Source organism: Manis javanica, chromosome 13 (assembly GCF_040802235.1).
Source record: "Manis javanica isolate MJ-LG chromosome 13, MJ_LKY, whole genome shotgun sequence".
Classification (NCBI taxonomy): Eukaryota; Metazoa; Chordata; class Mammalia; order Pholidota; family Manidae; genus Manis; species Manis javanica.
In genome coordinates this window covers 4070270-4083914 of record NC_133168.1, presented here as the reverse complement: position 1 = coordinate 4083914, position 13645 = coordinate 4070270, and the positions used below count along the sequence as shown (strand labels likewise).

The window sequence follows — 13645 nt, the reverse complement described above, 5'->3', positions numbered from 1 at the left end:
GTGGGCCACATGGCCTCTGTTGCTACCACTCAATTCTGCAGTTGCACAAAAGCAGCTGTGGATGATACGTAAGTGAATGGACAAGTCTGGGTGCCATTTAAATTTTTATGAAACAGGCTGCAGGCAGGGTTTGGCATGTAGATCATACTTTGTTGATCCCTATATAGTTTTTTGTGACAGTGGTTCCAGACTTGAGAGAAGAATTAGACAGTACATTTAAGTGGATGTGAAGGGGAGAGAGGAACAAGAAAGAGTGAAAAAATAGGTGCCACCTCCTGGCCCATTTCCATTCCTGGATGGGAAAAATGCACATGATAAAATCTTCTCAACTTGGAATAAGCCAAAGTGAATTCATTTTAGTGCCGAACGCATCTCTTGTTGTCTGTGAAACCTCCTGTCTCATTATTTACTTACTAGCTATAGACAACAATAATTTCCTGCCATCTAGATTTCTTTCCAAGACGTAATGTCTCTATTAAATTTCTTATCAAATCCTTATCTTAAGAATCTGGACAATAGACCAAAAACATTATTCTCATGGTCAAGCATAGAAATGAGCTGACTTCATAATGAATTCGTTTTAGAAACTGATCAATTATTTACAATTTTTGCAATCTAAAACTTACGAACGCATTCGCTGAGAAAAGTAAAACGAAAATGAAATGAAAGCAACTTCACATACCGTTTGCCTTTCTTGAAGTGGCAGCTATACTTGGGGTAGTCATACAGTTCAGTCATTCGCTCCTTATATAAACCTCTGATAGGGCACTGCTCGAGAAATGGCACCGTGATCTTGTTCTGGGCCTCCACGAAAGCCTATAGAGAAAATTTAAAAGGGCAAAGAAGTCAAAGATAAGAATTTCCCATGTGGAGCTCTTTGGTAGAAAGATAGACGTGAGCAGACGGAAAGTGGAAGATAAGGTTCGAAGAGGAAGCCCCCCAGGTAAGGTTCAAAGAGGAAGCCCCCCAGACTCGGCCCAGGTCCCATGTGGAGACAACAAAGGGAGGTAAGTGCCTCTCCAACCAGACCCCACGGGCACGATTACACCGGCCCACATCACAGCTCAGTGTGGGGAAAGGGCATGCCCACCGAGAGAGGCTGTGCAGACGAACCTGTACATCAAATAGCCCCGCTCCAGTCCCAGAGGAGCCTCCTAGATGGGATGCCACAGACAAGCTGCCCACCAAAAAGTTCGGGGCCTTTGTCTGCCTCGACTCTGGCCCACTCCTCCCTTGGAGGGCATCAAATAAAGTGTTAGCTCTGCTTTGCTGCTGTGTCTCTGCCTTTTCCTGCGTTGGGACAAGAACTGAGGAGCTCAAACTCAACTCATTGCAGAATGTTATTCATGAATATGTATTGGTGAACATGTATCTTCCCCTCAATAAATACAAATAACGAATGCTTACATGGCACTAACTATGTACCAGGGATGTATGAATTCATTTAGAACTCATAGTAGTTCTATGCAGAAGGTTCTTTTTCAGCCCAGCCTTACAGATGGGGAACTGAGTCTCAGAGTGGTTTTTCTGCCCCACATCATACAGCTAGCAGGCAGCACAGCTGGCTTCTGAGTCTAGTCTTAAATTACTCTTAAATACGCTGGGCTGCGGCTAAGATCATGCACTGCCAGTAAACCATCAGCCTCTTAGCAGCCGGTGACCCCAAAACGTGTCAGAGTTAAAGAAATAAGTTGGAGATACCTACACCCTGTTTTATCAGTTTTGTTTTTGAATTACTATTTTTCTTAGATCTATTACCTTGCCAACTTTAGAGAACTTTGTTAAAATTTGAAACTAAGGAGTATTTTTTTAAAAATTGGAAGATGGGCAACACTGAATGTCAAGAATGGTTCGCAGAGGGTAAGAGAAACTTGCAGGAGTCCGGAGAACCCGGCAGGGGCCGTTTCACAACACCCTGTACCCAGGCCCTACTTGTAACCAAGCAGTTAGAAAGTGTACAATGTGATGAAAACTTGGCCTCAAAACCACTCATGGCTGGCTATTTATAGGAAATGAAATAAGAATGAAGGTATCTCCTCTGTATTTCAATTGGAGCTTTAATCAGATGTCTATGCACAGGTAAATTGGCAGAAAACGTCAGGAAATTAACAACACAACCTATTTTGAATGGCAGACAAAAATACATTATTATCAGAATGTGCTCTAGGTGGATCTTTAAGGTCTGAGGGCACATCGTAGCTCAACATGGTCTGCCCATGGGCTCTCCTACACAAACCGCCAACCCGGCTGGAGACCTATGATTCTGTATTCAGAGGTAGCAGTTGCAAATTGCATTAATGTTTATAATGCACTTGAAAATGAGAGAGAATGAGTAGAAAGCATGACTACAATGATGAAACATTTTTTGCAAGAGGACCAATTCCCAAGAAAAATAAAACCGTTGCAGGTCACATTTATTTCACTCAAACAGAAAACAACAGCTACGGAGTCCCACAGAAATACAATTCCAATTGCCTATCATAAGGGGATTGGCAAACCTCACCCGGGCCTGCTTCCCTATGGCAGTCGAACTAAAAATAGCTTTTATATTTTTTAAGAGTAGGGAAACGAAAACAAAAACCCAACCGAGATGCACATGGTTCGCAGCATCTAAAATATCTAGCATGTGGCCTTTACAGAAAACGTCTGCTAAACTGCACTTAGCCTCAGTAAAAAGAGTCAACGAGAAAATCATCATTTTTTAGTTACAAAATCAGTGTATAGCTGCGAAGCCTCTCCAGGGCAGCATTTTGGAGCTCACAAAGTGTGAGTGAGCACATTTCCTGATTTGGTGGCAGAAGGAAAGGCCATTCCTACTTTACAAACATGGAAATGGAGCCCCTGGGTCAAGGTCGCCAGTGAGCTAGGAACATCGCCAAATTACTTTATTCCAGTCACTGTAAGAGTGACTCAGGCCCGACTCCATGACCCTGGGTGTGGCGATGAGGCAGACCCACCCGGGGGAGCAGGGAACCTGGGCCCCCTAGTTTTCCTGCCTCTGGGCTGGGCAGGCTCAGCAGGTGCAGGAGCGTCAGGGAGGCCCTGACCAGGCCCCTGGCCGGTGCGCATCACCTCTATGCTGGTACTGCGGAGGGAGGTGGGGCGCGTCCCAGACAAGCTCCCCGCCACTGCAGAGCTGACATTCCACTGGGGAGACACAACACAAGCCAGAGGCAGTTTCCAGTGTTGATGCAGAGGGCATCAGCGCCCAGGAGGCATGTGGCCACCCCCAGCAGTGCCCACCCTGTGCTGGTCCGATCTGCTAAGCCAAGCACCTGGCCTGGGTGGTGGGCCGCACGTACTGACACTGTGGCCGTCTCCGCCACAGTTCACACAAATATCAGTCTGCAGCGGTTTGCAAATTTAAAAACCAGTCATTACCACGGATCCTGGGGAGCAGGTCACTTACTTCGGAGCCTCTTCTAAGGTTTTGCATTGAGGGTGACAGGTAATAGGAGGCAGGCACACAAAGACGGGAAGAGCATTCCAGACCCAGGGAAGTGCAGGCCCCAGGGTGGAAGTGCGGCAGGAGCCAGAAAGAGCAGGTCTGCGGGGCTGGAAGAGGGCGTGTGAGCAGCGGCCCAGGCAGCCGCAGGCAGACGGCGGGCAGGTGCCATCTGAATTGCCATTCAAAGGGCAAACAAGCTAGGACTGGGCAAGGGGACAGTGACATAACCTGGCTTGCCTTTTAAAAAGAACTACCTTTGCTTTGGGTCAAGAAAAGGCTGCAGGGCAGCAAAGCGGACCGAGGAGGCCACTTAGGAAGGTGGGCCAGTGCCCAGCAGGAGCTGAGGCCACAGAATGCCTGGTCTCTAAATGGCGCAGGGCCAGCCCGCAGAAATGGGCACAGCACTCTTTAGTGTGAGGACTTGATGGCTGTTCCCCAGGGGGAGCCTCCCCAGGCCTCCCCATTCCAGTTATACGGGCCCCCACTCTGAAGGCCACGCTTAGGGGCTTGGCCGGCCCCATCCCTTCCACTGGGGGGGCCCTCTGTGGAGGAGGCCCTGCAGACTCATTCCCCTAACCCGTTCAATCTGTGTGCGTGAGGCCACGTCCAGCCCTGTCCTGGCTCTGGGAGGACCACGGTGGGCCCAAGGCCACAGGCAACCTCAGTTCCTTCTCCTTGGAAAGGGGGCACTGCTCTCCCGTCATCTTTCTTGCTTTCTTCTTTTTGACATCTCCTGGTACAATCACATGGTAGCACTGCTGGGACACAGTCCACCTCGGGCCACAGCAGACACTGGCTTTGCTCATTTCAAATGTTCGTGAAGCCATTAAGGAAGGCATAATAGTGCTACAATATAAGTAAATTACTCTAGGGTTATTACGGCCAATTTTGTCACCTCCCACCCACAAACGTTGGCCAATCACCCTAAATAGCAGTATTTAAGACTGCACCCTTCTACGTCAAATATCTAGAAGCAAAACCAATCAGTGTTCCAATTCCTAAAAGTTCCAAGTTCTTTCATTACGTGCATCTTTGTAAATTTGGCAAATCCCTTTCATGGGGGTGGTGGCAAATTTTGGGGAGAGAGACTGTGAAATTCAGGGTTCCAAGAAATGCCAATATTTCTGATATTTTAACCAGGAAAAGACCTTCTTGGTCATTTATGGGTGACTGGCTTCTTAGTCTAAAAATAAGAATTTGGTGAAAGGGAAAAAAGGGTTAAGGATAGAAAAAACAAAACTGGAGGAATTCCATGATGATAAAGAAGCAGGTGGGGAGAACGATAAGTCTTGTTCCTCAAGGAGTTGGGCATCGCATCACACTCCAGGGTATGATGAAAATAGCTGCATCCTGCAAGCCCTTGGGGGGGCTTGCAGCTGAGCCTGTAAGGAGGCTCAACAGCTTAGATTTCGTAGCAGTGGATGGACATGAACACATTTTCCAAAAGGAGCTGTGCAAAACCAGAAATCTTGCTGGCATCTCTCATTTGCCTTACCTAGTAGAAAGCTTCTGGGCAACGTAATGCTTTAGGAATGCAAAATGGGCATGCTATAGAGATCTGACGTACATCCCTGTGCCTGCAGTCACTGACACTACTGTACACACAGCGCTTTAAGAGGGCAGAGTTCATGGTAAGTGCCCTTACCAAAATTAAAAATAATAATGATACTAAAAAGCCAAGCTACCTGGCAAGAGGCCACTCAGCTTAAGAGCTTGGAAACCCCTTCCCATACTGTCTTCAGAAAGAATTTCTTCAAGCTGTTGTCTCATGTGCTGTATTTTAATCCACAAAATACCTCTAATCCTTTGGCAACTACGATTCTTACATATATGAATAAAAATGATGCATACTCATTAACTATTTATATATATAAAAAACCACCACAGTTATGTAACATGGGATTAAAAAGATGAATCAGGGACAGAGTTAAGTGCTGAAGGAGACCAGCTGAAGGGGAAACTGTTTCCCGAACAGGACACAGACATCAACTGCCATGCTTCCCCAGTACCAGTGAAGACCGGGGCCGGTGCTGCAAGCCTGCGGGACCCAGGGCCAGGGGGGGTGCACAGTCACGCGGGAACTAGAGGCCCTGCCAAGCAGAAAGTCGGATGCGGCTGCTTCAGGAAACACACCTGGAAACTGAGGCTGTAAAGGGATGGAATAATGCACTTCACAAGACTAATATGAGGAATCCGTAGCAAGAAAAGAGAAAAGGGGGCCCCTTACTTCCCAGGACTCACCGAGCATGCACAGATCAGTGGTGCATCACAAAACAAAGCAAATCTTAAATCCCAAGAAGGAAAGCTCATGCAGGCCACCACGTTGTCTCCACGATGCCAGTAACCTCAGCCAAGGGAGGTGCCCTTCCCTCCTGGCCCGCAAACCCACCGCTCACTCCCAAGCAGGGGAAGTATCAAATCCAACCGGTGACAGCCTGACATCTACTGGCCTTGTGTTTCAACATTAAAACCCCAGAGTGGATCCGTCTCTTCTCCCTGGGACCATCCGCTCTCAGGCAAGGAAGGTCACAGTGAGCGTCCGGCTGCACGTGATTTACAGGCCTGGTGGGGCCTTCCAGAAGCCCACTAGGTCTCCTTCCTTCTTCTCCGCCTGTCCCTGCCTGGGCAAATCAGCTTGTTCCCCCACTGAGCCAGGTGCTGTCCGTCCAGAGGACAGGAAGCAGAACACCTCTTTTGTTCTCAGGTCTCACTGTGAGCAGGGAGCCCCTGGGAAGCTGACCCGTTAGCCCCGTTGGGCTCAGTTCTCCAGGATACCCCCACTGACCAGGAACTGCAGGGGCTGAGGACATTTGCACCTCAAATCCAAACCTAACTAAGAACCCGATCATGAAGAAATCAAACACATACACATCCCTTCTTGAATAATTCTTTTATCCATGAAGGAATCCCAACGGCAAGAAGAATATTTAGAAAATAAAAAAATAAGACTATGAATAAAGTTCATGAGACGTGGCAAGAACATGTGGAGGTGACACCGGTTTTCTGTTCCTTTAGCAGTTCCACTGATGGAGAGGGGGAGGGGTGTGTGACCTCTGCTGGCCACCAGAGCACCCCACCCCTAGATCCAGGGGCGGGCCCAGGGCCAGGCAGGACCCAGGCAGGAGGAGGCTTGCTGCTCGCGGGCCTCGGCTTGTTTCCTGGCTCCCTCTCACGTGGGGGTGCTGACCTGATCTAGTGCCGCAGCACTGAGTTTGGGAGTGTAACTCGAACAGGCCTGGGAGACTGTCGGTGCCCGCACGCGCAAGTGCTGCAGGACAGTGATGGGTGTGGTCGATGGGGAAGGCCTGGCCCAGTGGGTACTCTGCATCCCAATAAAAGGGCTGTGTGTGCAAAGTGCCAACTGTGGCTTCAGGATGTTTGGGGTTTAGCCTCTTGATCAAATTTTATCATTTCCGGGTACCAGGGGCTCACACCACTATCTGTCACATAGTGTTACTGACAGCTCTGTAGTCTAGCGATGCTCCTTTCTACATTCTTCATATAAGTGAATCCTGTTCATTTCATAAGCAGTCTTGCCATCAGTTCTCATCTATACACAACAGTCAGGAACCCAGGCAAAGCAACCAGAATCCTCTTTCAGGGACAGGCATGAACACTGGAAGGTAGAAGTTATGTCATCTTAGGAGATCTGGAGCTATGAGGGCTGGGTAAAACCTAAAGGGGCAAGACCAATCTTTCCCTACCACCTGGGAGAGGCTGCCTGAAAAGAAAACAATCAGAGAAAAGCAGACGATCTAAGGAAAAAAGAGACACAGGTTTCCAGAAATATCTATGTGCAAAGAGACATGGGTTTCCAGAAATATTCTGGATCAGGCTGTGCCTAAAGGAACATACTTCCTGGTTGTCAATTATGTGAGCCACTCAGTTCCTTTTTTGATGTGAGCTAGTGTAAGTTAGGTTTCAGGCACTGGTAGCCAAGAGTTCTGACCAATACAGCTCTTTAAAGAGTTCTTCAGTTTGCTCAGCAAGGTGAGGTTGGTTGAAAAGGAACAGTCTATAAAAGGAGGAATCGACCAGAAGCTTGCCAAACGCTGGCTGGCAATGCCTTTAAAAGGTATCTACACTGACAGCATCTTGCTAGTAAATGAGAATGAGGGCAATTAAAATAAACATTCAAATAGTTTTAAAGTAACAAGAGAAATTAAATTAATGAACTAAAAATTAAAAGTGAATAACTTGTAAATCCTATAACCATTTCTTTTTTTAAAAAAGAAGAGAGCATACATTTAACCAATGGTCTGACTAAACTAATCAGGGCAAGGGGAGAGACGTTACAGATACTAAAATTAGAAATGATTAAGAAATGGAAGAGGACACAAATAAATGGGAAAATATTCCATGCTCATGGATTAGAAGAATTAATATTGTTCAAATGTCCATAATTCCCAAAGCTATCCACAGATTCAATGCAATACCTGTCAAAATACCAAACAAGAATCCTAAAATTTGTATGGACCCATAAAAGACTTTAAATAGCCAAACCAATCTTGAAAAAGAACAAAGCTTGAGGTGTCAAGTGCCCAGATTTCAAAGTATACTACCCAAAGCTATAGTAATCAAAGCAGTATGGTAACGGCACAAAAACAGACACATAGATCAATGGAACAGAACAGAAAGCCCAGAAATAAACTCATACTTGCATGGTCAATTAACTAAGACAAAGTAGGCAAGGATATGTAATTGGGAAAAGACCATCTCTTCAATAAATGGTTCTGAGAAAACTGGACAGCTACCTGCAAAAGAATGAAACTGGACCACTTCCTTACACCATATGCGAAAATAAACTTAAAATGGATTAAAGACTTAAATATGTGACCTGAAACTATAAAACTCCTAGAAGAAAATATAGGCAGTAAGTTTTTTACGTTGGTCTTAGCAATATTTTTTTAGACCAGTCACCTAGGCAAGGACAACAGATAAGAAAATAAACAAATAGGGTTACATTTAACTAAAAAGCTTTTACACAGCAAGGTAAACCATCAACAAGACAAAAAGGTAACTTAATGGGAGGAGATATTTGCCAACCATACATCTGATAAGGGGTTAATATCAAAATACATAAAAAACTCACATTTCTCAATATGTTGAAAATCCAATTAAAAAATGGGCAGAGGACTTAGACGTTTTTCCAAAGAAGACGTACAGATGGCCAACAGGCACATGAAAAGATGCTCCACATCACTAATCATCAGGGAATGCCAAGCAAAACCACAGTGAGCTATCACTCAAACCTGTCAGATTGATGACCATCAAAAAGACGGAAGGTAACAAGTGTTGGCAAGCATGTGGAGAAAAGGGAACCCTCGTACCTGTTGGCAGAAATGTAAACTGGTACAGTCACTATGGCAAACAGCATGGAGGTTCCTCAAAAAATTAAAGGTAGACAACCATACAATGCAGCAATTTCACTTCTAGGTATTTACCCAAAGGAAAAAAAAGCATCCATCTGAAGGCATATGTGCACTTCTATCGTCATGGCAGCATTTTCCAATAGGCAAGATATGGAAGCAACCTAAGTGTCCATCAACAGATGAACGGATAAAGAAGATGTGGTGTATAGACATCGACATGGAATATGACTCGGCTGTAGAAAGAATGAAATCTTACCATTTGCAACAACATGGATGGGCCTAGAGGGTATCACGCCAAGTGAAATAAGTCAGAGAAAGGCAAATACCATATGATCTCACTTACATGTGTAATCTAAAAAACAAGACAAAAGCAAGACTCAGATACAAGTAACCAACTGTTGGTTACCAGAGTGGGGAAGAACCGGGTGGGCGGGTGGGGGGGCAGACAAAACAGGTAAAGGGGATCAAACTTCCAGTTAAAAGATAAGTAGGTCATGGGGATGTGATGTACACCACAGGGAATGCACTCAGTAATATTGTAACAACTTTGTATGCTGACAGATGGGAACTAGGTTTTTCATGAGCATCATTCCATAATGTATAAAAATATCAAATCATGATGAGGAACACCTGAAACTAGTCCTAGCCTCCACTCAAGATGTGGCTCAGCCTCCTTTCAGCATGACCTCCGGTAACTCGAGGTTATGTGGTTTGTCCACCTCCAATCGCTGGTCTTACTAGGCTTGAATGTAAATTCCATGCCAGCATGGGCCACGTCCGTCTTGATTTTGACAGTGTACCCCTTCCCTCACCCCAGTTTTACCTAATGCTTGGCACTGTGGGAATACAGATAAACTGAGGCCAGGGGAGAACAGACAGGGAAAGGGGAAGGAGCAAGCACAGGCATGTGGGGTAGAGGCAGCCCCCATTCCCCCTCCCCATTGCCCTCCCTTCTAGCTGAAGGTAACTCCAGGCAGCTGTCGTAACTACAGAGGCCAAAGGGTGTGCACACACCTGGAGCCAGGCCTATCGGAACTCCATCTCCTGGCACACGGCCACTTCTTCAAGTGACGGAGGGTTGCATGATGAGGACTCACCGATGCCATTAGCAGCGCAGGGTGAGAGGTGGCGATCCCGCCATGAAGCCCAAACTACCTTGTTCTCACCTGCTGCAAGCCGGCCTCATGCCCTTCCCACAAATGCTCTATTTGCCTCACTTGGCCAGAGTTCGTTTCTGCTGCTTGCATCAAAACTGTAGTTACAAAGGACAGGAGAGAGGAGACAGAAAAAGAAGCAAGGAGTGCCTGGAGGAAAGGATGGCCCGGGACCGGCAACTTGCTCCCGCGTTTGATGATTATCCCATCCATGGATCAGAGGGGGTTGTTCCTTACATACCCCTGTGGATTTAGGAGAAGAATGTTTTATAAACTCTAATAAGGCTACACGTTTCTGTAGGCAGTGGTGAGACACCGAAGACCCGAGAAGCTGTGGAGACTGAGGCAATATGTGGTAATATATTTACCTGAAGCGTTTCCTGTTTCCATTAGAGGAATGACGTAGGCGTAATTATCAATCCACATCCTTACGACAAACACTAATGATGGGGCGAAAAGGTGTTTCACAGGCTGCCTTTGCCAATGGGGTTCACAAGGTACCAATTACAAGGGGCAGTGCCAAATAGCTTTAAGGTAATCTGTGGCCTAGTTTCATCATCATTCTTTACACAACGAAGCCACACTTAGGAGTCACAATTCCACTGGGGGGAAAAATGCTGCAATAGTATCTTTTTCTAAATAGGAAAATCCTGCTTAGTTGTGTCCTAGGTTCTCAGGTTTCACACCCTGCAAAAGGGAAGCTTATAGCAGGTGTGAGGAGCTACCTGCTAATAAATAAAGTCCTTGAGAAGAAGACCTATGCTATCTATGTATTCTTTTGTCCCTTCTGAAAGAAATGGCCATTTTATTTTTCAGAAGGAATGAACATAAACAAAAACAAGTTTTTGTGATGTGTTGCTGGTCCCTAGTAGAGTTCTGTCCCGATCCACAAAGGAAATGGAGCTGCTGTCACTTTCCTGTTGCCCAGGGAAAAAGCGTTGGTCGTTTGTTAGCTATGCTGCCCATACTCTACGTGTGGTTACCTCCTGCGCCAAGGCCCAGGGCAGGGTCTGTGGAAGCTGGACTTGAGGATAGTGACCATGAAGGCAGTCATCCCAGAAGAGCTGGCAACTCTTCCTTCCTCTGCATCTGCCCTTCCGTGAGTCGGTAACACCTTCTGGGATGCTCAACCACCAGGTGGGAGCCACAGGCAGGGAGGAAGACGGGGCGCCAGGCTTCTCCCTGCACCACCCCTGGGGCGGCGAAACTGAGCCCAGGGACGAAAAGACAAGAATTCATCCCTATCGGGAAGGGGAGCAGACAGCACAGTGCTTAGGTGAAGAATCTTCCTCTAGTGCCCAGTGACCTGGCAGCCAGGCGGCTGCTTGGTGATGAAACAAGGCACCAAACTCCGAGGGCCTGGGAGCCGGCGCGGGGCCCCAGCGGGGCCGGTACAGTCCCCTGGCCAGCACACAGCAGCCTCCATGATTCCCAGACACGTGGTCCACCTGCGCAGTGAAGAGCAGAGGATGAAAATACTTCCAAGCCTCTTGATTTGGCAACTGGGCCGCTGCTGATCAAGAAGAGGTTGGTTTGTATCAACAGGAGGAGCTGGTCCTGGGAGTGGAGGGTGACAAGGGAAGTCGGGGTGGGGGTCCAGCTCCCTGCACAGTGGCTGATGGGCAGGCAGACGAAAAGCAGGAGAGGGCCCGAGGTGAGGTGCGATATAAGATCTGGGTGTGGCATGCTTGAAGAGCCCAGGAAGACTGAGGCTGCAGAAAGCAACGGCAGAGTCCGCTTGAGGTTCACTTGCCCCAGAAAACCAGAGGGAAATTTAGGAAGTGAGGGTTAGGAAGTCAGCCGCCTGTACATTAATGTCAGCTGCTGGCTGATGGGGGACAGAGGCTTGTTATTAATAGGCTGGAGGCTCAAGTTGCCTCAGTGTCAAATATCGGGAGCAACAGGACTGGTATAGCTTCCTCCCACGACCAGCCAAGGACGAGCTGGAAATGTCTGCTGGGTGGGAGGTATGGGCGAAGCACCTGTCGGGACCTGCCTAGCCTCGTCCCCAAATCATGTTTAAGGATGCAAACCTCTCTCCCTGACATGTCGTGGTGAAAACATCCAAGGTTACACCTATGAGATGTCACTGTGGCCGAGGTCACTACATGAGGATGTCACACTTCGTAGGTACCTAAAGAGCTTTCCCTTGATCTAATTTTTGTCGTTTCGTTTGCATTTCTGTATCGATTCTCCTAGAATTACTTTTACAAAGACAGCTCTTAGAGCTGTAATCATGCGGAAAACCGCAGTCCTACGTCCTTCTCCCCCTTAATATTCTACCCTAAGCATTTTTTCATGGTGGTAAGCAATCTTTTAGCTCAACATTTAAACAGATGTATATAGTATTTCATCCAGGGATGAATCACATTCTGCTTAAATACTGTACTAATGTTAGAAATAGAGATTATTCCCAATTTTTTACTATTAGAAATAATGCCTCAAAGTGGCCCTTTTCTAGATCTCCACATTTCTGATTTTTACTCCCCCAGTAGGCTGGAACTCTCTCCTTCGTTCTCAACGGTTTGCTTTGCTTTGCCGCAAGCAGATGGGTTAATTTTTTGCTACGGATGGTGTACGTGAGTGCCAGTGATTTCATGTTGACTTTGTACATATTTGCTTTATTGAACTCATTAATTCTAATACATGTTCAGCTGCTCCCCTTAGGATTTCTAGATATAAAATCATATCGTCTATCATTAATAATCTTATTTTCTTCTCTCCAAATTTTGGTTTGTGTTTTATTGCTTTGGTCAAAGCTTTGCAAATATCAAAAGAGCAGAGACAGAGACATTCTGGCCTGTTTCTAAGTTGTTTTGAATAAGATGCCACCTTGTTAAAGCACTGTCACTCCTACTTTGAGTTTTAGGTTTTCTTTCGTTTCTTTTTGTTATCCTTAGGGTCATTGTATAGGTTTACGTAATCTATTAATCTGTTAATATTAAACTGTTCTTCAATTCCTGTGATACATTTTTTTTTCATCTGCTATTATTTATTTGTATTTTTTACATCTATCATCACAGGGAAGATTGGTCTGTATCATTGTCCAACAGAGCAGCCACTTGCCACATGTGGCTCCCGAGCACCTGAAATGTGGCTGGTCTGAATGGATATGTGCTATAAATGTAAAATGCACATTGGTTTTCAAACACTTGGTTTGAAAAAAAGAATGTAAAATATCTTAATATTCTCTAATGATTACATGTTGAGATATTAATATTTTGAGTATACTAGATTCAATAAAATATATTACTACAGTTGATTCCACCTCTTTTTACTTTTTAAATGTGGCCACGAGAAAAATGTGAACTGTTTGCATGGCTCACATTATGTATCTGTCGGGCAGCACTGGCCTCCTGTTCCCTTCTGACAAAGTATCTCTATCAGGCTTTCATATCAAGGTTGGACTTAATTCAGAGCATCAGCTGAGCTGTGTAGCACCTTCTACAGTCTGGCACATTTGCTGCAAAATAGGGGTATATGGGCCTTGAAAGCTTGAAAGGATTCATCCAAATTCAGCTCCCCCCCCCCCATTTCTGAGAATGTTCTAAGTTACAAGTCAGCTCTGATATTCTTTTATAAAGGGTAAGCTTAAATGCCAAGCAATGTCAGAACTGGATTGGGACCTGTATTAAATACTAGACCAAATCAAAGACCTACTGATAGCATTT

General features: G+C 45.9%; 1 protein-coding gene across 1 annotated transcript in view; it reads right to left on the bottom strand.

The window, feature by feature from the left end:
* PREP (prolyl endopeptidase) overlaps window positions 1-13645 on the bottom strand; it is a 103223-nt gene that overhangs the window by 80537 nt on the left and 9041 nt on the right. The window contains exon 3 of the mRNA XM_037012298.2: window positions 683-816. Within this exon, the coding sequence (XP_036868193.1) occupies window positions 683-816 (134 nt within the window). The remainder of the gene's footprint in view (window positions 1-682; window positions 817-13645) is intronic.